The sequence below is a fragment of the Pezoporus occidentalis genome, unplaced genomic scaffold (genome assembly GCF_034315485.1).
Source record: "Pezoporus occidentalis ecotype Australia unplaced genomic scaffold, CSIRO_AGI_Poc_V1 ctg11, whole genome shotgun sequence".
In the NCBI taxonomy this organism is placed as follows: Eukaryota; Metazoa; Chordata; class Aves; order Psittaciformes; family Psittacidae; genus Pezoporus; species Pezoporus occidentalis.
The window spans coordinates 3,114,863-3,140,158 of record NW_026912886.1 but is presented as its reverse complement, the minus strand read 5'-3'; the positions used below and the strand labels follow the sequence as shown (position 1 = coordinate 3,140,158).

The 25,296-nt window shown below is 39.7% G+C and overlaps 1 protein-coding gene across 2 annotated transcripts in view; it reads left to right on the top strand.

Moving 5' to 3' along the window:
- CHRFAM7A (CHRNA7 (exons 5-10) and FAM7A (exons A-E) fusion) overlaps positions 1–24,433 on the top strand; it is a 47,476-nt gene extending 23,043 nt beyond the window's left edge. For both annotated transcript variants that reach the window (XM_062627117.1, XM_062627125.1), the window contains 8 exons: positions 1,173–1,217; positions 8,368–8,477; positions 13,490–13,569; positions 14,726–14,893; positions 15,293–15,487; positions 16,809–16,895; positions 17,557–17,666; positions 20,248–24,433. In XM_062627117.1, the coding sequence (XP_062483101.1) occupies positions 1,173–1,217; positions 8,368–8,477; positions 13,490–13,569; positions 14,726–14,893; positions 15,293–15,487; positions 16,809–16,895; positions 17,557–17,666; positions 20,248–20,766 (1,314 nt within the window). In that variant the 3' untranslated portion in view covers positions 20,767–24,433. The remainder of the gene's footprint in view (positions 1–1,172; positions 1,218–8,367; positions 8,478–13,489; positions 13,570–14,725; positions 14,894–15,292; positions 15,488–16,808; positions 16,896–17,556; positions 17,667–20,247) is intronic.
- Positions 24,434–25,296: the final 863 nt, after the last annotated feature.

The following is a 25,296-nucleotide window of genomic DNA, read 5'->3' as shown; positions in this document are numbered from 1 at the left end:
TGATGAGTGCTGGCTGAGAGTAGAGTTCCTTTCTGATACTCCTAAAATAGTTCATCTGACTATGATGTGGGCTCAGGGATTCAAAATACATCTCCATGGTATATCATTAGCTCAAGCATCAGCAGCACTCCACTTTTTAGTACAACCTTTTCCTGCTACTGAAAAGGGAATTTTTGAAACACCACTAATCTAACACTGGGGCCATTCATGAGTAGAAAGAGATCACACTGGGAGTAGAATGTGAGTTTAACTCAGAATCTAACCATGCACCAGTACGTGCCATTCAGCTAATGAGGTCTAGACATATTAGCACCTCTGATAGCTGCTGCTGCACAGGTGACTGAAACTTGCACAGACACTTCCTCAGACTGTTAATGAAGCTTTGACTGGTGTTTGGGAGAGGGATTTTGTGTTGTTTGGAGAATGCATAATACCAACAGTATATACAGCACATTAAATTAGCTTCACACAACCTAGGTGGATACTGATAAAGTACCTCCACAGAATAAGGTCACCAATGTTTTCCTGGGTCTGAAAAGTTCAGAATTATACTCTTTAATTAAACTGCAGCATTAAGATGAGATCAAATTGTCACAGGAGGCAAGGGAGAATGCTTTCAAACAGGAACCGTTGCAGGCAGAATAATAATGTTCTGCCCTAACAACAGTTTTCTGGTAAAGCTGATAAAACCCCTTTTGTAAACTTCCACTGATGTAAGTGGTGCTACTTGCCCGTTAAGAAGCTACTCAATATGACCTCAATGTACATCATCTGTGCTTAGTCACACATTCTTTGTTCAATATTTTTCCTCCTACCTGTGTATGTCTGGTCTGTAAGGTTTATTAGTGAGAGGGCTGCTCTTAACAAAAGTGGAACAGGCAAGCCCTACTGTAATCTGCTTTGCCTTTTAAGATTCCTTATTAGAGGAGCCCCAGGGAAAAGTCTGGCAGAAGCATACTCTCAGGAAAGAGTCTGACTGTGGTAATACAAGATAAATTAAAAAGTTCATATGAAGACTTCTGTTGCAGCAAGTTAGAGGCAAGGATTCCCTTTGCTTTGAATAGTACCTTAGCACAACTGGCTACTTCATAACAGTCAAATATATTTACAGGTGGTGTTTTATCTGTATGGTACTAAGCTGTGGTTGGTTTTTTTCTTCTCCTTCCTCCCAGGATGAAAAGAATCAAGTATTAACAACAAACGTCTGGCTACAAATGGTAAGTTTTGAAATGAAGTAGTTATTTCCCCCCTTTGGTCATTCAGTTCAATTAATTTCAGGAAACTTTCAAGCTTTTGTTCTGTATCTTGCTACATAGTGTAGAAAGCTGAGCTGAATGGAAAACTGTAAGGCTGAGATTTAGGTCTCGATGTTTCAGGTATTTCTAAAAACTTGAGGAATTTGAGTCACTACACTAAGTAAGTTACTAACTCATTTTAGTTGATTTAGGCATGCTAAACTCTTGATTAGCATAAGATAATGGTGTCCTAAAAGTCCCACATACAGTAACTGTAGGTGCAAGTGCCCGATCACTCATTTCAACAATCTCTGCCATCCTATTTGCTTTTCTGTGTGCCTCAATACTGCAAAAGGATTTTAATGTAAACGGCCATGCTGTTACCATGTTGTTCAAAATGTTGTTTAAACGTAGGTTGTCATCAGAAGTTAACTGTGAACACGAGGGGTTTCATATGTTTCTTCTCCAGATTCTGTTATCTCAGTTTCATGACAAAAATGGGTACATGAACATCGGTTTTCTAATGTGCTGCTGGGAAAAAGCTGTACTTTTTCCTGGTTTCCCAGTTTGTTTTGCCCACATAGGGTGTTCATTCTTCAAACAGTAGCTTTATTTTACTTTTTCTTGCAATACTTAGTTGCTATACTTGCCACAGAATTTCACATTCTCTCTTATTAACAGTAACTATTGCCATCACTAGATACCACATGAGAGAACTTTGTCCCCATTAACTCATGGCTGGCATTGCTGGACAGAAGTAGTTTTACTCATGTTTGTAATAAATGGGGGAGAACATTCAAGAACTTTGTGAGAGTATTTTGAATTTCTTTTCTCTGGAAGGTTAACTAGCAAGCGAGCTCCTCCTGAGCAAAGGAGGCTACACAGATTTATTCCGAGTTGATTGCTTATCTTTTTGCATTAGTTTAAATTAAGACTTGTAATTAACAAGATGCTTTTCACCATGCTGACTACTGTGGGCTTTTAATGCTTCCACAAAATACTTCTACTATAAGTCTGTGCTTTACAAAGATGGAGTGGTACGGGCAGCTTTCTCCATACTACAGCAGCTAGGATGAGCATTTGCCATTGGTTGAATTCCCATCTCTAACACAGAAACTCAACTGTTTGGATTAAGTAAAAGTTTACAGAAGAGTTTTATTATTCAAAATAATCACGTTGCTACCACAGAAACTTTACACCTTTCAGTTTCTTTACCCAGCTCATTCAGTTTAAATGCATTCTTTTATAGAGCACCTCTCTTGCACTGTGGTAGGAAACGAAAGAGTATTTTGATGATCTAGAAGGGATAGCATGGCTATTCCATTTATTCACAGAGAAAAGTTAACATGGAAGAAGCATTCACCCCATGTTATTTTACAGGCTTGTCCAGCAAGATTAAAATTGTCAAATATAATATGGTTTTGGCTTTGAGCTACAATGACAACAGTTGCTATCATTTCTCACCAGGAAAACAGACAGCAATTCATACTCAAGGAGCTATCTGTTATTTTCCTTCCCTTTTATCCCACAGCATCCTTATCCTTTTGGAGATTGTCTTCCTTTTTCCCCTAAAGAAATTCCTGATTCTTTTATATATTCCGTATTTCTTTTGATTTATTCACCATAACACATACTGTATGTGGAGCATGTTAAGACTGCAGTGAACAGATCACTTGATGACTATAAAGAATAGGGCTACTCTTCATGGCCTGTGTACACATTTAAAAAAAAAAAGCAATGTGTTTGCATATTAACTTTCTAATAATGGGATACTAGACACATCAAAGCATGTTTAAGGCAAACGTATGTCATTTTCTTATGCTAAATGGTCTGAATTTTTTTCCCTGAATTTCCCACTTTACTCTCTTTCTTGGTCTTTATGTGTGTATGATCAGTGATGCATCCTAAATATAATGTATTTAATTGCCACTGAAATACTTAAGTACAAAAAATAATCTGGGAGAAAGATGAATGTAACTCTAGTATTTATACATGCAGACTCTTTGATCCTGAGCACTATCTCCATGGCAATACTGTTCAGTATCAAAAACTTAAACTTGATCTAAGTTACAGCAGAAGCCTTACCCTGTCACACAGATTAATACTAACCCAACTGTCTTGAGTTGTTTGCTAGTTTAATCCACCTCAGATGTACTTCAGCTACAGTGGAGATCATAGCTCTATAGCCAAAACAAAATGCGGCAGCTCATGTCCAGCTGGATGGGTAAGCACTCTGTACACACAGCTACACCAAGCAACTGTACAATCTGCTTAACATTACCTGTAATATAGACTTCAATACTAAATTTTCTATCACCCTTTGGACTGTTCTTAAATCATTCAGTGTCACCCTATGCTACTACCTATTGGCCGTGGTAACTCCTAAAAGAAGTTAGAATAAGAAATTATAGGCTACATCACTATGAATTATTGTAAGTTCAGATGGAAACGAAGGGGGGAGCCAAGTGGCAGCTTTGTGACAGCTGCCTGCAGCCTGCCAGCCCTGGCCCTGTTACTGCTGCTCACAGCGACTGGTTCTGTCAGCTCCTGGAAATGAAAAGGAGTTGCCTAAAGCCAACAAGAGCCCACAGCCTCAAAACTACATATTGTATTTGTTTGCATTGCTGGACTTTGTAAAAAAAGAGAGTTCTCATGAGGATCTCAGTACTTCTACATTCCACAAAGGATGAAGTGGTAAAACATACTGTCGTGGTTTAAACCCAGTCAGGTAACTCGTTCGCTCACTTCCCCCCCTTTTTCTTGCCCTCCCCCTGCTCTCGGAGGGACGGAGAGGAGAATCGAAAAGAATGCAACTCCCACGGGTTGAGATAAGAACAGTTTAGTAACTAAGGTATAACACAGATCACTACTGCTACCACCAATGATAATAATGATAAAGGAAATAACAAGGGAAGAGAATACATCATCTCACCACCAGCCGACCGATAACTCGCCCCCCCAGCCCGACCAAGCTCTGACCGATACCTCCTCCAACCCTGCCGTCTCCCAGCCCTTCCGGCTAACTCCCAATTACCTCCTGGGCATGACGTGCTGTGGTATGGAATACCTCTTTGGTCAGTTTGGGTCAGGTGTCCTGTCTCTGCTTCCTCCTGGCTTCCCCTCCTCCCTGGCAGAGCATGAGGCTCACAAAGTCCTTGGCCAAACCAAAACATCGCTTGTTATCAGCTCTGTTCCCGAGCTGAAAGTCAAAATATTGCACTGCACCAGCTACCAAGAAGGGGAAAAATGACTGCTACTGCTGAACCCAGGACATTATCCACCCCTTATTCCATACCATTCACGTCATGCTCAGATCCCACATTTTCAATATACCATCACTCTTATCTCAGTGCACTCTTATCTTAGTGCATGGACCAGTCCCTATAAAGCTGCTGCGTCCATCTGGTCCATGATGCCAGGCTCCATCTCTTGTAAGAGTCTTCCAGAGCAGGAGAGACTGTGTGCAGTGTTCACACTCGTGAATAACCTGGGCAACAGTGTCCATTGCTAAGTCCACCCCTCGATCATGAGTCCATCTCTACGTTGCATCTCTGCTCTGATGGCCTGAAGTGCATTGGGCCCATCAGGCTCAAAATAATTCACTGTCCCCTTAAGCAGTTTCTGCAGCTTGTTGCTGGGGACTCCATACAGCTGCCTTCCATCTCCGATGCTTCCAAAGCACTGGAGGGGCCCAGTGGACTAGATACTTGCCCATACTGTCACACACACCCTGCCACTCCTGGCTGTCCAGCCTTGGAGAAAACCTCTTGGTCCCCCTGTATTGTTGTCTAACTGCAGACAAGACCCAAACCTGACTCTGCTTAACTTTTGAGATCAGACAAAATGGTTGTGGGTAGAACACAGCCTGTGTGTGTGCCAACATGCTGATCCCCATCACAATCAGCAGGCAGGTCCCAAGGATACCCAAAGGCCATTCGAAACCTTCAGAACTCTCAAACGATGCTGCTGTACTTGTCGCTGGGGCTGGTGTAGCTGCTGTGCTTGTCACTGGGGCCGGTGTAGCCGCTGTGCTTGCCGGCTCTCCCACCGCCAGCTTCTCTTTTCCTGAGTCCAGCTCTTCCTCCTCTGCCTTGCCGGGAAATGCTGCGTGGTCTCCTGCATCCTCCTGGGGCTCGGCGGGCGGCTTCCGGGAAATGCTGTCGGCCGTCGCGGGGCTCGGCTCGGCCGCGGGGCTCGGCTCCTCCGCGGGGCTGGGCTCCTCCGCGGGGCTCGGCTCCTCCGCCGCCTTCTCCCGCTGCTCGGCAGCCGCCTGCTTCTGCTCCTCGACTGCCCCGACCTCCCCCACCGGCAGCCGTCCCCTCGCGGCCTCCGGCCCCGCTCCCGCCGCCGCTTGGTCCCCGGGGCCGCTCTCCCGGGCCGCTTCAGCAGCCACCGGCTCCCGGGGCCGCTCCCCCTCGGCTCCCCGCAGCCTCACGAAGATGGAGAGTAGGGTGAGGGCCAGGACGGTGAAGAGCAGCCGGACGGCCAGGTACAAGTCCACGGCCACGTCCGTCCCGCCCTGCTGCTGGAGCCCGCCCGTATTACAAGCCATTGCCATAAAGCACAGTGAGACAAGAACCTTAGCCCAGGCCCCACACTTGATAAACACTATCACAGCAAATACCGGCTCTACGTAAGTTACAACATTCTGAAGCTGTGAGATGAACAAGAACAACTCTGAGAGCCAATAAATCAGCATTGTGACAAGTGACTATTAATTCGGTCAGATCTGTTGTTATCTCAACCCTTCGTGCCCCACGTTGGGCGCCAAAAAGAACTGTCGTGGTTTAAACCCAGTCAGGTAACTCGTTCGCTCACTTCCCCCCCTTTTTCTTGCCCTCCCCCTGCTCTCGGAGGGACGGAGAGGAGAATCGAAAAGAATGCAACTCCCACGGGTTGAGATAAGAACAGTTTAGTAACTAAGGTATAACACAGATCACTACTGCTACCACCAATGATAATAATGATAAAGGAAATAACAAGGGAAGAGAATACATCATCTCACCACCAGCCGACCGATAACTCGCCCCCCAGCCCGACCAAGCTCTGACCGATACCTCCTCCAACCCTGCCGTCTCCCAGCCCTTCCGGCTAACTCCCAATTACCTCCTGGACATGACGTGCTGTGGTATGGAATACCTCTTTGGTCAGTTTGGGTCAGGTGTCCTGTCTCTGCTTCCTCCTGGCTTCCCCTCCTCCCTGGCAGAGCATGAGGCTCACAAAGTCCTTGGCCAAACCAAAACATCGCTTGTTATCAGCTCTGTTCCCGAGCTGAAAGTCAAAATATTGCACTGCACCAGCTACCAAGAAGGGGAAAAATGACTGCTACTGCTGAACCCAGGACACATACAGTGATACTCATGTACCAGGAAGCTCATGTGACACAATTCACTACAAATGGATGTAAAATTAAAAAAAGAATTTGAGAAGCTGTTAATCAGCTTACAGAAACTGTAGATAAGCATGGGCAATAGACAAGCATGGGCAACACACATGGTTTAATTAGAGAACTGTGAATGGAGCAGGCAGTGAAAACAAAATCTATAAATAGAGCCAAACAGATATTCTGGTTTAAGATTTCTGTAAAAAACTGTTATTTGCAAAGGGAAAAAACAACACACAGCTCAGATAATTTGTCCAGGTGACAAGGTGCTACAAATTCATAGCAAAAAATGAATGAGAAAAACATGGAAGCACAGACCAAGAAATTGTGTGGCAAAAGCTTGACAAAAGATTTGTGCTGAATGCTCCTAGATGGGTTGCATGCATCAAAACAGTCACTTATGAACACTTCTAGAGGTACAAGAATGAATTTGAATACCTGCAGTGTGAGGCCCAGGAGACCTGTTTGGTGTATCGAACTGAAACTTCCCTGTGACAGTAACACAAGGGATTATAGAAACCAATTTGATGTGAACACCCCATGAGAATGATCAATAATATTACCTCCATAATACCCATTAGGATTTTTTTCTGAGCCTAATATCTGTCAAAGATTTTGACAAGGGCCACTGGACTGTTGAAAAACTAAGTACTGTACATTTACTCACCCATTTCAAAGTTTACATTAAAAAGACTAACGTTTGGAATTGCAACAGCACAGCAAATCTGGAGAATTTTTCACTGTAAGTTATGTGATACCTACAACTATATGGGGTTAATGTAAATAACATAATATGGAAACAGAGGGACAATATAATGAAGTATAGTATAAGGAAAAATAGATTTTGTGAAAAAAAATGAACTTTTTTTTTCTTATTTGTACCTTTTGCACACAACAGTAGCCATCGTTGTATCCTGACAAGTTATCTGCTTAGTAAGGGGTGAAGTGCAACCTCAATTTGAGGAAAACACAGTAGTTAATGCTACTATTTCTCAGGAGAATATGAGTTTGGGGCAGTGCTTTTGTTTCTGACTGTGCAGGACCATATGACCATATCTGAGATTCAGCAATGCTAAACACAGACTAAACACCTGTTGGTTTGACTGTGACATACTCCCTGCCTATACTGGTAGTCAAGGACAAGTTTCAAGGTTGAAAGGAGCATGGAGAGAAGAGATGCCTCCAGTGCAGTAGGTGCCAGCCAGGAAGGAACCTTGTGGGACAGTGCAGTGCTGCTGAGCATCTGCCTCAGAGGTTGCCTAACCTCAGGCCACAAGAGCTAAGACCTTTTCTGTTAGTTTTGACTGTTCCGCTATTGCAATTATTTTGCCTGTCAGCAGTGACTGCTGGCTGCTCTACCTCATGTCTATAATCAAGTTATTACAACCCAAGGATTTCCAACCACAGAAAACAAAGTTTTCTACAAAGATAAACATAATCAGTGTATGAATTATAAGAGAAAATCTGTTCTATCCCATGCACTGGAGGCAGAATGAACAATAAAACACAAGCACCCAAATCTTTTATAGTCTGTATGTGCACTGCAGTATGAACTGAATATGAGGCTTTTATGCTTTCCATTGAGCATTCGATGGTCTAATTCGCCCTTTCCAAAAATTTCAATGCCTGAAGCTATTACTGTCTCTTTAACAAAAGAGCACCTATTGTTTCAGGCTATCCAGTCCCTAGAGAACTACAGTAAACCAGTGGATGAGGTGATCTAACTTACTTTTTCTGTGCATGTCTTAGTACTGGACAGATCATTATCTACAGTGGAATGTGTCTGAATACCCAGGAGTGAAGAATGTCCGTTTTTCTGATGGACTGATTTGGAAGCCAGATATTCTTCTCTATAACAGGTACACATGCTTTTTTCCTATCGGGAAGGAGAGAAGATCATAGAATTATAAAGTCGCAGAACAGCCCAGGCTGGCAGGGATGTCAAAAGATAACTGATCCAAACTATCATGGGAAAAGGAGCCTAGCACCCTGTCCAGTTGCAAAGATAAGGCAACACGAATGACATAATCATCTCTTCAAAATGCCTAGGTTTGGAACACTTTTCAAAAAAACTGGGAAGTTTTGGAATACTGCAAATAACTGTCTGCACATACTTGTAAACAATGACATCCTCCCTACCACCTGTTCCGGTTGGGTTTCATGAGATTAAATGCTCCATCCCTGGCAGTGCTCAAGACTGGGCTGGACAGAGCCTTAGGCGACATGGTCTAGGGTGAGGCGTCCCTGCCCATGGCAGGGGAGTTGGAACTGGATGATCTTAAGGTACCTTCCAACCCTAACACACAGATTCTATGATTAGAAAACGAACTTTCTTGGCTGTGTTCAATGGTACACGTAGTGATAATTTCCTCTTAAATACTTTGGTCTAAATGTTTACTGGTGAATTCAAATCTGACTTTTGACTCTTGTCTGGTTTTAGGCTGGGCTTCACTAGAGGCAGCATGGGTAAATGCCAAAAATTATGTTCACATTTTTCCATGCCCAGTTTTGTGTCAATCTTTCTTTCTGCTACAAAAATAGCTAGGCTATTCACTGCTCTCCTCTTCAAACTATCTGTTCTGAGTTGGGCTCATTTCAGACAGACTGCCATTAATCCACTGCAGACCGTTTGGCTGACACTGAGAGATTCTTTGCTGCACCATTATATGGTAGTTCCCATTGTGGAATTTGTCTGGTTCAAAAAGATAACGCACTGACACCTATCTACTCTTTTAACAGCTTGCCTTTTTCTGCAGTTGTGGGCCTGTGTGCTGTTCCTCAGGTATCAGAAAGAGCTTACATCTGCTTTGTACATGTTGCACTGCCTATTTTTGTGTTAGTCAGGGTACATTGATATTTTTTGCCCATGCAGATGACAAGAACCTTTTGGCTTTTTTCATCTGCTTCTCTGCCATATGTCTACAAATGACATCCCTGCTGTGTTTATCAACCCGATTCCCCCTCCCCACTTCAGGAGCTTTTTGTTGCAACAAGACCTAGAGAATAGCTGTACCCAATATGTCAGCTGCAGTTACACTCCCTTTTGCCAGTATTATGATCAATGTCACTGTCACAGATGCTGTTGAATTGTAATAATGTGGTAATAGCACCCAGAGTACTTCTCTCTACGGCCTACATTACTGCTTTGCTTACAGCATGCTGCAGTGCTTCTCTCAAAGGTACAATTAATACTAAACAATTTGAGGTATTCTCCACTACAGTTCACCATACTTGCTACTTACGGTAACTGTCTGTAAAGACTAATTCTTGTCCCTGTTTAAGCATGGTGATTAGCACTCCATCTCCATGCACCAGCCTAGAAACCCTTCTAAATACTCTGTACACAAAGTGGAGCAGCATGCAACCTGGACAACTATCTTTGCAATAGTAATCTTGCTTAATGTATTTTTCCATGCAAAATTGTTCCCTTGATCATTTATTCCTAGCTACCTTGACTCCATAAATGGCAGTATTATTGGGAGAATCCAACAATCCAGGCATTCATTTCCTATCTCCTGCTGAATTACATACTGTGTATGCCATAAAATTGGTACTCTACAACAACATTAAAAAAGAATGAATTATGACAATATTCTTCCTCACATATATCACGTACCTGAGACTTTCAGTATATCTGAGGATTTATGCTTCAATATTTAAGTAAGTATATCCAAAATGAAATGAGTAATATTAATACACACGTGGTAACTGTAGCTGAAGCACATTACAGAATGAGAGGGATAGCTTAACATAAAACATCAGTTTTCTTTTAATACAGGTTTTTGACTCTTAGGATTAACTATGGCATGGTCATGAAGTAATTATTCTATAGTGTTTCTATTTCAAACATATATTTAATCCAGAATCTTATTCAGAGATCAGTCAGCGAGCAAAGCTATTTAAAACAAGTTCTTATTCCTGTATGAAATAGCATTGTGACTGTTATGACACTCTTTTATAGTGACATTGTATTTTGAGATAGATACTTTCAATTTCTACGCACTTCACTAGGGACATGCATTTGCTGTTACAAAGGTATTAACGAACTACAAATTCACATTTTATTTTAATGAATGGATGTTTCACTATGTTTTGAATCCTTATACATCATGCTGCAGCCCAGTACACAAAAACTTGTGGCAGCTTTATTAAATTTTACATCCAGTTTATAATATATAGAGCAGGGCCAGTTCATCTGTAGTTTTTCTGAGGCAAAAAGAAATCTTGGTCTATGTACAAATTCTAGGACTGCATTAGTGTCATGTATGGGCTCTCTCCCATTTTGTTAATTTTACTAGACTTATTAAATAAGTGCACATTTGCGGTGGCATTATTTTCCAAATAAGGCCACATAGTGGCTAGTACTTCATGGAATAACAAAAATTCTACTTTGTTATCTCACTGTATTGCAGGCAATATCTGCTTATACCCAGGCAGTATCTGCTTATACCCTGAAGAAGAGATGTAGCAGAAATGGTTTTCTATCATTACATTCAAGTCCAAAGTTTCATCAAGCAAAGGCTTAGCTACTTGGTGCGTTCCTAATTGAAGCACTGCACTTCAAAACCAATTAGAAGCACAATGTAGAAAACCACATATGCACCTTTTCCAGAAAGGAGAATTTCATATTTGAGTCTGTGTACCTCTTGATATTCTTTAAAGAATGTGTCTTGGAAAAAGCACAGTCACATAGAAAAGAAACCTAGTTTCTTGATCACTTGTGCGCACGCACACATGCACACCTGTGTGAATACATGCGTTTGTATGGTCCTTCTTGCTGCCCCTTTCCCCAATATCCTCTGAATCCATGTCTGCCAAATTTAGCAGTGCAACTGGTAGAGATCTTAGCAGTAACAGATTCTTACAAATGTCATGAAAACAGACAACCAAAACGAGGAGGGAGAACAATTAGTGCTCCAACTGGAAGAGAAGCTGCAACATGAACTTGGAGAACCCAAGACATGAGCTGTGAAGCTAAAGGAGAGTGGCCTGCCTTAGAATCAAACTGCCTTTTCCCCTCAAGGTGCTAGAATTCATTTGTGCTACATACATGATATTTAGACTTTTCTGCTTGTCTTCAGAGTTCAAATTAAATAGTTGTAAGCTTTTCAACACTGTGGGACTTATGCTCACCACAGTAAAAAGTGCAACTCCAGATGAGCAAGTAACTATTTGCATTTAGTTTTTTTCTTGTCTGCATATATCCCAGACATGTCCAGATACTTTTTAAAGTTAATTTCTTCGAATACATAAGGAAAAAATCAAATGCAAAGTGACAATGACTAAAATAATGATTGCTTTATACGAATGATACAAAATTTGCACCAGAATAGCTCGAATATTAAAGTTCTCTTTTTTTAAAAAAGACTATTTCAATAAGGGTTTTCCTGCTGGAAAAACATGCCAGTTATTATACTTGATTTTCTGCTAGAAAAAGGATTATTTCACTTTCTCCCCCTCTCAGATTCTTACTGCATTTTTTCTGATGATGTTTTAGGTGATCAGAAAATCATGAGATACTGAATTGCTAGTAGGCAAACAGGGTATCAGAGACTTGTCATGTTCAAATCAGCCTAGAGACAACACATGTTTTTGGGTCAACAGAAGCACAGACATTGAGGCTTGTGCAACCTCCTTTGCCCTGCCCAAGAGCAGCTGGCATGGTATATGCCCTGTGTGCCAACCAGTCCCCACAAAGTGACTGTTTGGAAACTACAAACAATACAACAAAATACAATAGCCTGTTTTCTATTTCACTTCTCCACTGCACAGATGAAAGCCCAAGAAGGGAGCCCGCGTCCATAATCAGGCATAAACTCAACACAGCTGTCCCTGAAATAATTTTGAGATGCTATGATCATTCACTGCTAGAACCTTCCCGATATGTTCTCTGCAATTTAATGTAGGCACCAATTTCAATAACTCTGACAATTTCTTGAATATCTAGGTCCCAAACTTTCAAAGATGTACAGATCAGAATCTGTAATACCTTACCATAAAAACCTGCTGTAGTAAATTGGAACTGTGAAAGAGGGCACCATACTATCCGAGTATACATCCACTGCAATGCTAAGAAATCTAAACATGTTTCATAGAGTGATTTAATTCAGCAAACTTACTCAACTTTTCATAGGAGTCTTTATTTCATCACCTAAATATTTTACAATGGGGTGTTTCCCATCTAGAAGTTCTTAAAATTTTAATGCCTAGTAAATTCCTGTGTCGTACTGTCAGCTGTAGCTGTGATGCTCCCTGGCAGGAGCTGCCAATTCATAATTTGAAGCGCTCTCCAAGTAACGTGACTTTTCCTAGAGACTTCAAAAAGGCACACTGCGCCAGTCCTGGACAGCACTATTACACTGACACCTCTAATGTGTTTTTTTTTATGGCTGAACCCAATTTGTGGGTTCTGAAGTAGACAATGAAGGCCAAAGCTGCATTAGACCATCTTAGGTATGCCACGTAGTAACAGTGTTCACTCATGCAAAGGGGTAGGATGAGACACTGAAGTATCCATGTAGTCATTAATGGCTTTTCATGTACACAGCAAGAAAACAGCTTTCTCTATATAGGTGCTTGAGAAGTATTTAAAAAGCACTTACTTTCCAATGGAAATCAGTAAGAACCCAGGCACTGTAATGAATGTAGTGGGATAGGTAAGCAGCAATGAGGTGGCTTACCTTCACTTGCAGTTGTTTGTCAGGTACATATCTAATATTATCAGTATCTGAGGTCACAAAAATCTGGTGTCAGGAGAAAAGCTGTCAAGTTTTGGGGGTGAAATAATCCTTTTATGAAGAATGGATTTGTCTCAGACAGTCTTCAGCCACTCAAAGAATATATAACCCATTTTATTTCTTCCCTGTTCTAGTGCCGATGAAAGATTTGATGCTACATTTCACACTAATGTTTTAGTCAATTCTTCAGGACATTGCCAATATCTGCCACCAGGTAGGCTGTTTCCATGTCATAAATTTTGGTAACTTCGTATGTATGGTGTGGTTTCAAATTTCACATAAATTCTCTGATATTTATCTAGCTAGCATCATCTGACCTAGTTAAGCCTAGATGCATTATGAATTAAATGGTTAACACCTTTGTATGAAAAACACCATAAAAGGTACACGTTTATGGTAATTCTGTGAATTCTTCTGTCATAATGCACTATTTCAGAAGTGTGGAAGTGTGAAAAAAAGTAAAAAATAAAAGCCCCCAATATTAAAAGACATTGTTTCTTAAAGCCATGGTAATGCTTCTTTATAAAAATTCATTTAATTAATTTAGCTGGCTCTTCTAGTAACATGTTAACTTTAAGATGGTCAGTAACATCTTGGATGCATCTTCTATTTGAAGTGATTTGCTGGGTGGTTCATCAAAATTCATTGTTAGTCTGAAAAGAGTCTGTGTTTGATATTTGCTTGATATCAGCAGTGGAGTACTGTTTCTATTCCTAAACTCAACCGCCGTAATTAGAATTAACTTATCCTAGAATCTGAATTTTAGAAACTACAGCAATAAAGCCGAGTGCTTTCCAGACAAAGTAGTTTTTTCCATTTAAGATCCCCAGAGGATCCCAGGCAGTTGCCTGTTGTTATTTCGATTTAAGATCTTCCTTTTGTGGAGTTTTTCAACTCAATTATGAAAGCTGCTAAATGTCAGGGCCTGACTCAACAAGTGAAAAAAAAGAAGCTAGCTTTCCTCAATAAATCAAGATCGTGTAAACCTAACAAGATAGCAAAACATTTTTTAGGATTTCTTATTTTATTCATTAAAAGAAATAGGAGAAACAGATTGAATATTCTGCTTCATTTCTTCCTGAAATATAGTATCTAGAAATCTGAGCTTTTCTCTAACTATTCTCCTACCATGTGCCAAATGGAAATGTAGTTTAAAAAAAACAGTTTATAACATCAACATGTTAATGGTTCTTTTCCTTTTCTGTGACCGACTTTTGCTATTTACATGTCAAGGCATAACTGAGATTAAGTATGCTTTACAAGTGAAAAACACAGGGTGAAATGTAGAAGAAGGTCTGGTTATAAAATTTACATGAAATTATGTGGAACAAGCATTTAAATTAAGTGTTCTTGTTTAAAATCCAATCTAGGCATATTTAAAAGCTCATGCTACATAGATGTGCGCTGGTTTCCATTTGACGTTCAGAAGTGTAACCTGAAGTTTGGATCCTGGACTTACGGAGGCTGGTCCTTGGACTTACAAATGCAAGAAGCGGATATATCTGGCTATATTTCAAATGGAGAGTGGGATTTAGTAGGTAAGCTCTTGATTTCTTATTTACACTGTGAAATTGCAGCCTTATCTTCACTGCTGAAATTAATGAACTAGATTGGAAAATGAAGATAGAAATTAAATTCATAAATTATTCAGCTAGTGACATTTGACACTGAGAACAGGTGTAAGATGAAAATCAACATTAAAAAAGTAGATGACAAAACTGCCACTTGAATTCAGTATCTTTTATCCAACTTTCTTTGAATAAAAGACAAAATTACTGATAAAAATTACTTGATTGAGAATTAAGCTTAAAGCAGTTTTACCTATAGTGAAACTTAGCATTTAGAAAAAACGTTTATCCTTTTTAAAAACAATCACTACATAATATACAGTTTATTCACATTAATTTATGTTTTTATTCCTCTTCCCTCCTACACAGGAGTTCCTGGGAAAAGAACTGAGAGTTTTTATGAATGCTGTAAAGAACCATACCCAGATGTAACATTCACAGTAACTATGAGACGTAGGACTCTCTATTACGGACTCAATCTTCTTATTCCTTGTGTACTGATATCAGCACTTGCTTTGCTAGTTTTCCTGCTTCCAGCAGACTCGGGAGAAAAGATCTCACTAGGTAAATCCTTAACAGGATATTGTAAATATGACCAAACCAAAAGAAGTTGCCCTTTTGGAAGGTTTTTAAATACTCTTAGTAGGCAAGGGAAAATACCTTGTGTGCCGTATTCTGGCTACAGAGCTATTTTTACTGTTTGATGGTGAAGCTGTGTGATGTTTAACCCTTGCTCTCAGCTTAAGGTACACTGAAGTTATGAAATGGGGAAACATGACTACCTGCTGCAGTTTCTGACTACCTTTCTAAAGAAGGAGGGTTTCATTTTTTTCGACATTTATTTACTGAAGAAAACCCCAATAATCCCTGAGAAAAGCTCAAGTTTACAAATATGCATTTGACCATTTTAACCTTTAGCAGAGAATTATTAATATATCCTTTTAATAGTAAGTTGTATTAAGAGCCTAAGGTGCCTTCTCAGAAAGACTGATTCGAACTGCTGCTATTATAACTCTGACAGTGAATTTAAACTGAACCATTGGTTTGTGAATCACATCTGATGACTTTAAGTACTTGATCCTTAAGATGGAGGTTCATGCCTCTTTTTTGCCTCGTACAAACGTGGAAATGCACTGGCTTTGCCTAAGTGGATGTAACTGTTAAAAAGTAGAAACAAAACTGACATTTCTCCAGAATGTGGTTTAACTGAGTAGAGGCTCCCTAATCAAGTCCTTCCCCATATTTTAAGATTAATTCTTTATTCCTAAATCCTTTTCCACCTGACAATGAATGGCTCCTTATTAATTACAACTAGTCCTGAGAAAAGGGTGAAGTCTTATTCCAGAAAGAGGGGAACTCATCACCAGGCAACAGAAGTCAAACTCCAAAAATCAACAGAAAGGACTGCTTGGGGATAGCCAAGTGCAGAATCCAACAGCTAATATCAAAAGATATCAAAGTCTGTCCAAGACAGCAAATCTTTCAGGAAGATGATGTATTGCACCACCACCTGTAGCTTCTATGCCAATTAATCAGGTGTCATATGCTCCAATACTCAAAATCACACCATGTTTCTAAAGCAAGCAAGCAGCAAGAATTACTTTGATTTACCTCAGCTAATTAACAAATTGTGATAAAAGCTGAACAGTTACAAGGATCTAAAAATATGTACATCTCTGCAAGCACCGGTACTAGTTTGACAGTACTGCTACCCTGACCTTGAGGTAGTACAAGAAAGGACAGGAGTACCACTAACATGATGGTACAGGGGTAACAGTGGGAATGCATCTTGCAAAGGGCACTCCTTTAGATTCATTTGCTGCTTCTTACAGCCTTGTAATTAAAGGCTACCAATCTAATGTTATATGTCACGTTTCTCTTTCAGGTATAACAGTTTTATTGTCTCTCACTGTCTTCATGTTACTTGTGGCTGAAATTATGCCAGCAACATCTGATTCTGTGCCTTTAATCGGTAAGCTCACTACTGCTTTTATTCACTTTCATGTCTTTGTCAAAGGAGGTGCAGTGACTTTGCATGAAAGCCAGCAATAAGGCAAATAACTACCTGTACAATGGCCTACTGCAACTGAATTAGAGAAATGTGGCCAGCTGATAAAATGCCATTGTGGGTGTGATCCCCTATACAATGTCCATGCTCTCTCCTCTGAACAAAACAGAGAACCTATGTGTATTGTAGCAAAGCATAAGCGAATTGATTTTCTCTAGAAGTTGTTGCAGTTTCAACACCATTAGTCAGACATTAGGAATACAGAGCTAAGCATGGGTAAATCTTCCCACTGTAATTGCTCAAACAGAACGAGAAACTTTTCAAAAGAAGTACTAGCCAGTCTCTACAATGCTGGTGAAAGAAAATTAGAGGAGAGTTTTTTTCAAGGTTCCTCAGAAAAGGCAGGCGCTTAGTTCCACAGAGCCATTACTGCAGGCTGGCTATCCTCTCAAAATAATGGCTGTTCTTTCTAGTTTTGAGAAATCTCTCGTAAGTACCTGAAGTAGCACGTGTATCACTACACTAGAAAAAGAACACTATGTATGCATGTATATAAACATCTCTTATTGCTACAAAGCAATTATCAGCTGAAGTATATTGCTGTAATTATCTGTTTATTTTGCAGCTCAGTATTTTGCCAGCACTATGATTATTGTTGGTCTTTCTGTTATTGTCACTGTTGTCGTTCTACAATACCATCATCATGATCCAGATGGGGGGAAAATGCCTAAATGGGTAAGGTTTGATTCTCATTCATTACAGAATCATAGAATAGTTTGGAGATGGGTTGGAGAGGACCTTAAGATCATCTAGTTCCAGACCCCCTGCCATGGGCAGGGACACCTCACACTAGACCAGGTTGCTCTCGGCTCTATCCAACCTGGCCTTGATCACTGCCAGGGATGGAGCATTTACCACTTCTTTGGGCAACCTGTTCCAGTGCCTCACCACCCTAACAGTAAAGAACTTTTTCCTTATAACTAACCTGAACTATTCCTGTTTAAGTTTAAACCCATTCCCCCTTGCCCTATCGCTACAGTCCCTGATGAAGAGTCCCTCTCTAGCATCCTTTTAGGCCCCCTTCAGATACTGGAAGGCTGCTGTGAGGTCTCCATGCAGCCTTCTCTTCTCCAGGCTGAACAGCCCCAACTTTCTCAGCCTCCCTTCATACAGGATGTGCTCCAGTCCCCTTATCATCATCATGGCCCTCCTCTGGACTTGCTCCAACAGTTCCATGTCCTTCTTATGTTGAGGACACCAGAACTGTACACAGTACTGCAAGTGGGGTCTCAGGAGAACAACTGCACAAATGCCCTGATCAAAGAAGCAATATAGCAGCTTGTATCCCATGTTTAATTCTTACTTTAAAAAAACATATAAATGTTTCCTAAATATTTTGTTTTGAAAAGTAGTTTTACCAGAAATGAGATGTCCAGATACATTTTGTGTGGTTGGCTTCTTACAGTGCGTGTGTGTGAGAGAATGAATATACCTCAACTTGCTTATATATTCAGAATCTCTCTCATAACAGCTAGAAGCAACTCAGGATTTTGCTAAAAACTAAATATGTAAATGAAGGTGCTTTTCAAATAAGCTGCAAATATCAGAAGTGAAACAAGTAGAAGGAAAGAGTAAGGTACTGATGGAGAATTTAAATGCATGAAACACACCACCCTCAAGATGCAACTGCGCAGCTGCTTTGTATTTAGCTGCTGTGTGTACAAAAACAGCAGCAGCCTAAAAAGCACTTGTTAATAAAGATGGCTGTTAAAGCAGAACTGAAACTTGCTCTGAAAATCCTCATCTTTACATCTCTGGTCAAGAACATCAGTAAAGTCTTTTTCTAAGCATTATGATTCTTTTCATAATGTACTTCTATCAATGGTTGTTTTCACAAAGAACATTACGCTGATACTAGATTACTAAATATTGATGAGCATCATTAGCTAACTGTCCACTTTTCCTGACTTCACCCAGTTCATGGCAGCATCAGGCATCACTGAAAATGGAAAGACCTTTCTCTTTTTTTCTCTCTAGAGCAATGAGGTATCATTGCATACAGCAGTGCCCTGCAGACAAGAGATAATGAGATGTTCCCCGACCTGTTCCGGGTAGTGACTTTAAAATGAATTTCAGTTAAGAGAATCAATGGTGTATAACTTCATACGTATGTTTGATGACCTAAAAGGGACAAATGTTTAGTACTGAGCCAAACATCCTGAGAGAACAGAGTACTTGAGGTTGAGGAGGGAGCTTTAGTGTTGAGAAGCTGAAGATCATTAAACATTATTTGGATACCAGTGGATTTTGGATCAAGCCCTCAGCTAACGAATATTATCCTTCTTGGTGAAGCTAGATAGTGTAAATAGAGTAAGAGGACAAGATCTGTCTCTGATTGCGATGCTTGCCTGGGTATAATATCAAGTCTGAGTGGCAATCCATAGTCAGAATAAATGGACCAAATTTAATATTAATTACAGTGAAGGATTTGCACATTATATGAAACAATAGTATTTCATTAGTGCTCTGGAAAAGAAACAGTGGAGTGAGCTCTTAAAATCTGATTGAAATAAATAACAGAAGCTTGCATCTGAACTGGAACAGTCTCTGGCTTGTCTGCACTTTCTGTAAGGCTGGATTAAGGCAATTTGAAAACAGTAAAATGACATACATTGATTAAATTTACAAAGTACTTTTTTTTTTTTAAACAAAGTAATTTTTCAATCTTTATGATAGGTGCAGATCTGTTTTCTAGAATCTGTAATCACCTGTCATGAAAACAGAGTGAGAAGAGAAGAGACTCATTGTAAAGCCTGGTGGCTCAGTCCAGTCCATTTTAGCATCTGTTTTAACAGCCCCCTCCAAACAGCAATGACATGTGAATGTTATATTAGAGCATAAATGCAAGTGAAAGAATTGTAATTTATCGACCACAGTCTAAAGCAGTACTATTAAGACTATTAAAAAGTAACTGTTCTTCATTAAGTGGGTTTTCTTTTAGTTCATGGTTTCTAGTAAAGGTGGAAAAGGCTGTCATATTCCTACTCAAGTGTAAGGACAACTCAACACTACAGAGACTCCCATCATTAGCGAAAAGTTAGCCTGAGACAATCAACAGCGCTACTAGAATTAAGAAAGCAGCCTCCATGATGGGCAAATTAATCAGCTGGAAAAATCTGGTGCTATTTTCTAGAACTCCTGCACAGACTAAGCAGAGACCATGGACCAACCAGTCACCCAGGCTGCAAAAATACCAATAGTGTGCAAGGACAGTGTCTATGTGAAGAGATGCTTATTCTCAACAATTTTCTTTCAGACAAGAATCATCCTTCTCAATTGGTGTGCTTGGTTTCTGAGGATGAAAAGACCAGGGGAAGATAAAGTACGTCCTGCCTGTCAACATAATCAGCGTCGAGGTAGCCTATCAAGTGTGGAGATGAACACTCTGAGTGCCCAGCAATCCAGTAATGGGAATATGCTATACATTGGGTTCAGGGGGCTGGAAGGGGTTCACTGCACACCTACCACTGATTCAGGGGTGATCTGTGGGAGGATGACCTGTTCACCAACAGATGAAGAAAACCTGCTGCACAGTGGCCATCCCTCTGAAGGTGACCCAGATTTGGCTAAGATCTTGGAAGAGGTCAGGTACATTGCAAACCGATTCAGAGACCAGGATGAAGAGGAAGCCATTTGTAGTGAATGGAAGTTTGCAGCCTCTGTAGTGGATCGGCTCTGCTTGATGGCTTTTTCAGTCTTCACAATCATTTGTACAATTGGTATTTTAATGTCAGCACCAAACTTTGTAGAGGCTGTGTCTAAAGATTTTGCTTAACTCCTAACTACAATCTGATTCTCTGAAGTATGATATGTAGCAAATAAGAGTGGGGTTTTCTCTTTGCTTGCTTGTTTTTAATGAGTATACTGCTTCTTATTCTATGCTTTCTTTTGCCCCCCCCCGCCAAGCTCATTTTGTAAGAGTGGAACCATTTCAGAAGGAAAGCCAAGGATTTCTCCCTGGGCTGCCTTTGCACAGCTCCTCTGACCACTCTTCTGTGGGACTGATGCAGTATCTGGAAGTCCCTTCAGAATGACAGGGTATTTGCACTACCATGTTTTACGTATTTTTGAACTGGCTATTACAAAATAACACATAGGCAATGCCAGAAATGTCACTTCTTCGAGACCTGGTTATGAAAGATAGAAGGTAGTCCTGCTTGAATGAGCGATTGTAAACACTTGGGTTTAGGGGAGGATTAAATCCAAATGGAAGCTCAACTGCAGAGAGGAAGGGAGGAATAGTTTGCTTTTCAGCTACTGCTTCTGATTGAGTTGTGGTATGTAGCTCTCCAGCTCACTCATAACTAGCCAGAACCTTAACTCCCTCCATGTATTGTACAGACATACCAGAAACCTGAGAGTTAAAATTACACACCACATAACTTGTCCTTCCGTATCTTTCTAGATTTGACCTATGTGTTTGGCCTGAATTCTTAAGCAGGTTTCACAGTCATTTTTGCAGTGTTTACTACTTCTTCCTTCTCCCCAGAAAGGCATTCTTTCAACTGATGACCCTTTTAACCATCAAAAAGAAAGGAAGGATGCCTTTATTGTCACTTGTTAAAAAAAAAACAACCCAAAGCAACAAACCAACCAACCAAAACAAAAACAAAACAACCCCAAACTCACAGAAAACCCTCAGGAAAAAATAACCCAAACCACACACTTGTCTCTCTACTATTAATCGTATTTGTGTGGAAAAGTGACACTCAATGTCTTGCACAGACAAAAGCATAAATGAAGAATCTAAGGCAAAAAGAAGCTGTTAAAACCTGAGATCAAGGTTTTAATTAAAAATGTTAAGAGTTTGATCTGTTGTATACTTAACCTTTCATAGACTTCCTTCTGTTGAGTCACCATAATGTGTCTTTACAAGAAAACTGCACCTTTTCTGCTCAGTTTATCATCCAAAGAGCACTAATGAATAATAAGGCTTTCTTGGGTCTGATATAAACTATGAACTGCATATATATATATATATATTCAGACACTGCATATACATCAAAGGAGAGGTTAAGACTTAAATACAAATTCTCTTAAGTCTAGACAAACATTTGCAAAGGCAAAACTAATAGTTCATCACTTTATGCTATTTCTGATTCTGAAATTCTCCCATCAAAACATGCTTAGTTTTCACATGATGGCTTAATGAAAATGGCAGAGCTGAGAATACCAGGGCCTGAATCTTCATGTGTACAGAAGAGCTGAGAATTAAGTCTCTTACTGGTGCACCAGTATTCCTGACCAGTGATATTAGTGGTAAAAGATGTGGGTGAGGATTACTTTAGCATTGACTGCTTGCTTTATCCTACAGAACCCCAACTCTTTGGCTGAGGTCTTCAGAGATGGAAATGGAGGCCTGTTGTTGTACCATGTTTTTACTGTGAAATAAACTCAAGTCCTCAGTTTATCTCTTATACTGAATTAAAATAAAGTGATTGGAATGCTTATTCTCCCTAGGAAACAATTCCTTCTCAGTTTGCTACCCTGAGAGCAGAAGAATCAAATTTCATGTAAACCAAGCCCAGAGTCACCACAGGTACAGTCCATCATGGAAGTGAACACCTCACAGAAGTACCTTCTTGCTAGACAAAAGGGAAGATGAGTAAAAGGGAGGCAGGATATTTCTCCCAGAACCTTGTCTTCCTAAGGTTCATTCAGAATGTCACACAGCAAAGACATGAGCAAAGCATTCAAATCCTTCTTAAAATTTCATCTAGAAACCATGTCTTAGAGTTATCTGTGAAGAAGTTATATTTTCAGGAACAATTACTAAGAATTAGCCAAGAAGTAATTCCTGCAAATAGTTTCTAGTTTGTAGATTGCACATGAATAGGAAAATAGGAGTCCAAAACCTGAAATGTGAGTTTTGTTCAGCTGTGAATAATTACACGTATCATGTGGCATGTGCTTATGTTCTGAGTAATGTTTCTAGGCTAGGCTTCCTGATGCAAATGTTGATTTACATTGGTATTTTTTCCTTCTGCAAGTATTCCTAAGTAGCTACACAAAAGGTTCCATTTAGTCTTTGTAAAGTTTCGGGGTCCTCTTGGAAAAGAATTTTTCAAGCGGAAATAAAGACATTGGGGGGCTACCTTGTACAACAGGACACAACTACTGCAATCATAATACCATGACACGCGTAATATAGGAGGCATGAGAGTACCCCTCTTTCCACCAGAATCTATTTACAGCATCTGTAGAAATCATCTTGCTAAATACAGGAGGTTTTTACAGAAGGACAGAGAAAACAATTTGCAATTTGTCAGTAAACTTAATTATCAATGACAGACAGGCCTATGCTTAAAAAAACCCCAGAGACTGTTTAGTGAAGTCCCGCCAAAGTCTGTAACAGTGAGTTTGTAATACTGTCAGTGAATACCAGGTATTAGACAAAGCAGCTGTTAGACACCAGTGCCATGCCTACACTGCTGCCTTTATGGTTGGCAGGATTAATGAAAATACACCAAGGGACAGGAGAATCCTTATCGGCCTACTGTTAACATGACCTGTAAACATTTGGTGATAAGATTATTATAAATTTTAAATACAACAATGACAACTTCTCAGTTACGTTGTTTTGCATCTATGAGTTAATTTTTTCTATAACTGAGCTGAGCAAAATTGGTATGTTTCTTGTCAAATGTGTGTGTCTTAAATATATTTGTGTATGTGATAAAGAGTATTTTGATCCAAATGCTAGGAAAAAAACATTTACAATTCTGGGCATAGAGATGGAAATTAAAACACTGTGTACAGTATGTGTATGTAATATTAAAGACAACATATTGATGGTAAGGATCTGTTATAATCTTTAGAGAGCAGAGAGAGGATAAGCAAGTGGCTCACCACAATTAAGCTATGACTTGTCTGACAAATTCAAAAGCTCACTCTGGAGCTCAGCTGTCATGTACAATACTATGTGTGAACAATGTATATTACTTTTTCTGTGTTTTTTTTTTTAATATTGAATTGTATTGAATATTTAAAAGACTTTTTAATATTTAAAATTTTTATTTAAGTGTTAATGCCAAAAAAGTTACAGATGTAAAATTTTAAACAGTTAGTTTTAAATACAGATAAATTATTTAAACAGTATTAAAAAAAAAACCTAATTATTTTATATAGGAATAGATACTACTATGTAAGACTCTTTTTAAAAGTTTCTTTAAATTCTCCCTATATTCTCTTTAGCTGCAGGATGTAATTAACAGGTTACAATTACAATTTAATTGTAATTCAGCTTTCCACCTTCTTTAACAAGAAAAGAAGGGAAACCAAAGTCCCAGATTTTGTTTCCTTTCATTATACTATTTTTTACACTAAGAAACATGGCATAAAGGGCATTAGAAAGAAATGTTACATCTGTCAGGTACTGATTGTCATATAACAAATTCAGTACCTTCTCAGTCCAGTATGAATAAAAGATTTAGATCAAGAAACTTTTGATTCTTTCTCATTTTGCTAAGATGGAAACAAGTGCAAATTGTAGAACACACGGACAGCCATGAAAGAAAGAAAAATGTCTTTGGATATATCTGTATGGGATGACAAAGATCTTTGATAATTAAAAATACCTTTATATTCTCCTAGTAAACCAGTCCCACACTAAACATCAGTCTTACATAAGCAATCAAATTGAGCAGGACTGAAATACTATATAAGTTTTGGAATGGCCTCAATGCCATATATTTCTTCTTGGAGTTTAACACGGAAGAGAGAAACAAGAGAAAAAACAAACCCATACCAGCTAAATAAACTGTTGACAGCTGCCAATTTTGTTTGTTGGCCACTGGTGAAAATATACCTAACCAGCAGAATACCCCCAGGGTGGGGGAGCAACATGTCAGGGTATTTTTTTGCAGACAGACGAGATGTACTGCCCACATGTTCAAAAAGCTTCCTGAAAAGTTTTCTATCTTTCTAACATCCCACTGAGCACATACCAGTAGTAAAAAAAAAGCAAGGGTTCTGAGTCTAAGACTTTATTGTCTTACTGCTTCCACAAGCTTGTAAGAAACAACTAATGAAGACCTGTTTGGTCAAGGTCAATGTAACAAGTCATACAAATGTGGTTGCTACTGAATCCAATCTGTCTTTGGGTTAAGAACTGCTACGGATCAGAACGTCAGGTATTCCAAGGTGAGGAACATCCTGATGGATGTGCACTCTGCCAAGCCAACATGCCTACCTTCTCTTCTAGAGTGCTGAGAAGCAGCACACACTACGTCAGACTTACTGTTATGCTACAGCATAGTCAGACAGGTTTAGTTCAGCACACACCAGGCAGTTTCCTGGCACTGTG